The 1939-nt window shown below is 42.8% G+C and overlaps 1 protein-coding gene across 1 annotated transcript; it reads right to left on the bottom strand.

Annotated features, from left to right (window-relative positions):
* LOC136650992 (olfactory receptor 14A16-like) lies at positions 1 to 918 on the bottom strand. The gene has a single exon (XM_066626999.1). It carries the CDS (start codon positions 916 to 918, stop codon positions 1 to 3), a length of 918 nt encoding a protein of 305 aa, XP_066483096.1.
* Between the last annotated feature and the right edge of the window lie 1021 nt (positions 919 to 1939).

Below are 1939 nucleotides of genomic sequence, written 5' to 3'. Positions count from 1 at the left end.
CTACCTCAGACGTAATAATTTGGATAGAGCAATCTTTACGTCTTTGTTTCTCATGCTGTAGATAACTGGATTCAGCATAGGAGGAACAGTAGAATACATAATAGTAAATACTAAGTCCATGTATGAAGGGGTATTGGAGGGTGTCCTGAGGTAAGCAATGCAAGATGTAAATATAAATGTGGAGAGGACGATGAGGTGAGGGAGGCAGGTTGAGAAGGCCTTTTTCTTTCCTTGTACAGATGGGATTCTCAACACTTCTTTAGAAATCTGAACATATGTTGTGATAACAAAAATAAAGCAGCCTAATACAATGAGGATGCTTATGACAACAGAAAACATTTCAGTCTGATGTACTTTAGAGCAGTAGAGCTTAACTAACTGTGGGACTTCACAGAAGAACTGATTGACAACATTGGAGCAGAAAGTGGTGGAAAAAGTGCTACAGGTGTGCAGTATTCCATTGAAAAAACCAGTGCTCCACACACTCACAATCATTCGCATGCAGGTTGTTCTGTTCATGATAATTTCATACTGCAATGGATTGCAAATGGCAACATACCGATCATAGGCCATGACTGTGAGGAGGAAGAAGTCAGATCCTGTGAAGAAGGCAAAGAATAGAACTTGAGCCACACATCCAGTGTAAGAGATGTGCCTGGTATTCAGGAGAGAATTGATCATGGATTTGGGGATAATGACTGAAACTTGTCCAAGGTCCTGCAGAGCCAAGTTCATCAGGAAGAAGTACATGGGAGTGTGCAGGTGGTGGTCAAAGGCCACTGCAGAGATGATGAGCAGGTTCCCTGTCACAGCTGCCCAGTACAATACCAGGAACAAAAGGAAGTGGAGAATCTGCAGTTCCCGGGTAGGTGAGAATTCCAGGAGCAGAAATTCAGATATGGATGTTTGATTATCCATTTTTTCCTTAGGAATATGTAGCATGGCATCTATGGAAGAAAACACGGGACAACTGTGGAGGGAGAAGAGAAATAGGATATTCATATGACCACATTAAAACCTCTGTACTAAAACTCCTTATTCAAAATTCGAACTTTCAAATGCACTAGTGCTTTGTGGAACAACACCTGTGCTCACCATTGCTTAGTTTAGGCAGTTTTACTTCCAGATCTCTATGAAATACTCCCTGCTTTCAAGTGGTTGTAACTGCTGCCTTATCGTTTAATGTAGGGGTGCCCAAACCCCAGCCCTGGGGCCACTTGCAGCCCTCAAGGCCTTTCAATGCAGCCCTCAAGGAGCCCACAGTCTCCAATGAGCCTCTGGCCCTCCAGAGATTTGTTGGTGCACACACCGGTCCGACGCAACTGCTCTCAGCGTGAGGACAACTGTTTGACCTCTTGTGTGAGCTGTGGGATGAGGGCTCCCTCCACTGCTTGTTGTTTCACGTCTGTGATGCAGTAGCGACAGCAAAGGTGTTACATGAAAATCCCCTCTTTCCTTTTAGTTGTAATTTTCTCTCTATATCTGGTTATGTTACTAAAACATCATGCAGGCTAAACTTCTCCCAGCACACTTTTCCAAAACTCTGGTCAAGTCACAAGCTCATGGTTACACAATCAACCTCCCTATGTTGACACATTATGGGAGGAAGTCTGGCATAGTAAATCATTGTTTAAGTGTCTCCTACAGTACTGTATTCATTGTATTGTTTTAACCCAATCACTGTTTAAGAACTATATGCAAAAGTTTCTCCTAATCCAATCACTGTTTATGCAAACTTGAACTGCCTTATTCATTGTATTGTTTAAGTTCCCCCAGCTAGGAAAACAACCATTTGACCGCATTGAATTTTGGTGATAACATCCTGATCCTTTCAATGTTTTGCATACCATGCTGTGTGGTAGTAAGCAAGCTACCATCCAGCTCAGCACTGTCTGAAAACCCTTTTTAAGAGAGAGCTATCTGCCACATGCTCTCTCTG

Source organism: Tiliqua scincoides, chromosome 5 (assembly GCF_035046505.1).
Source record: "Tiliqua scincoides isolate rTilSci1 chromosome 5, rTilSci1.hap2, whole genome shotgun sequence".
Classification (NCBI taxonomy): domain Eukaryota; kingdom Metazoa; phylum Chordata; class Lepidosauria; order Squamata; family Scincidae; genus Tiliqua; species Tiliqua scincoides.
Note: the sequence above shows the minus strand (reverse complement) of the source record. Positions and strands in the feature narration are given on the sequence as shown.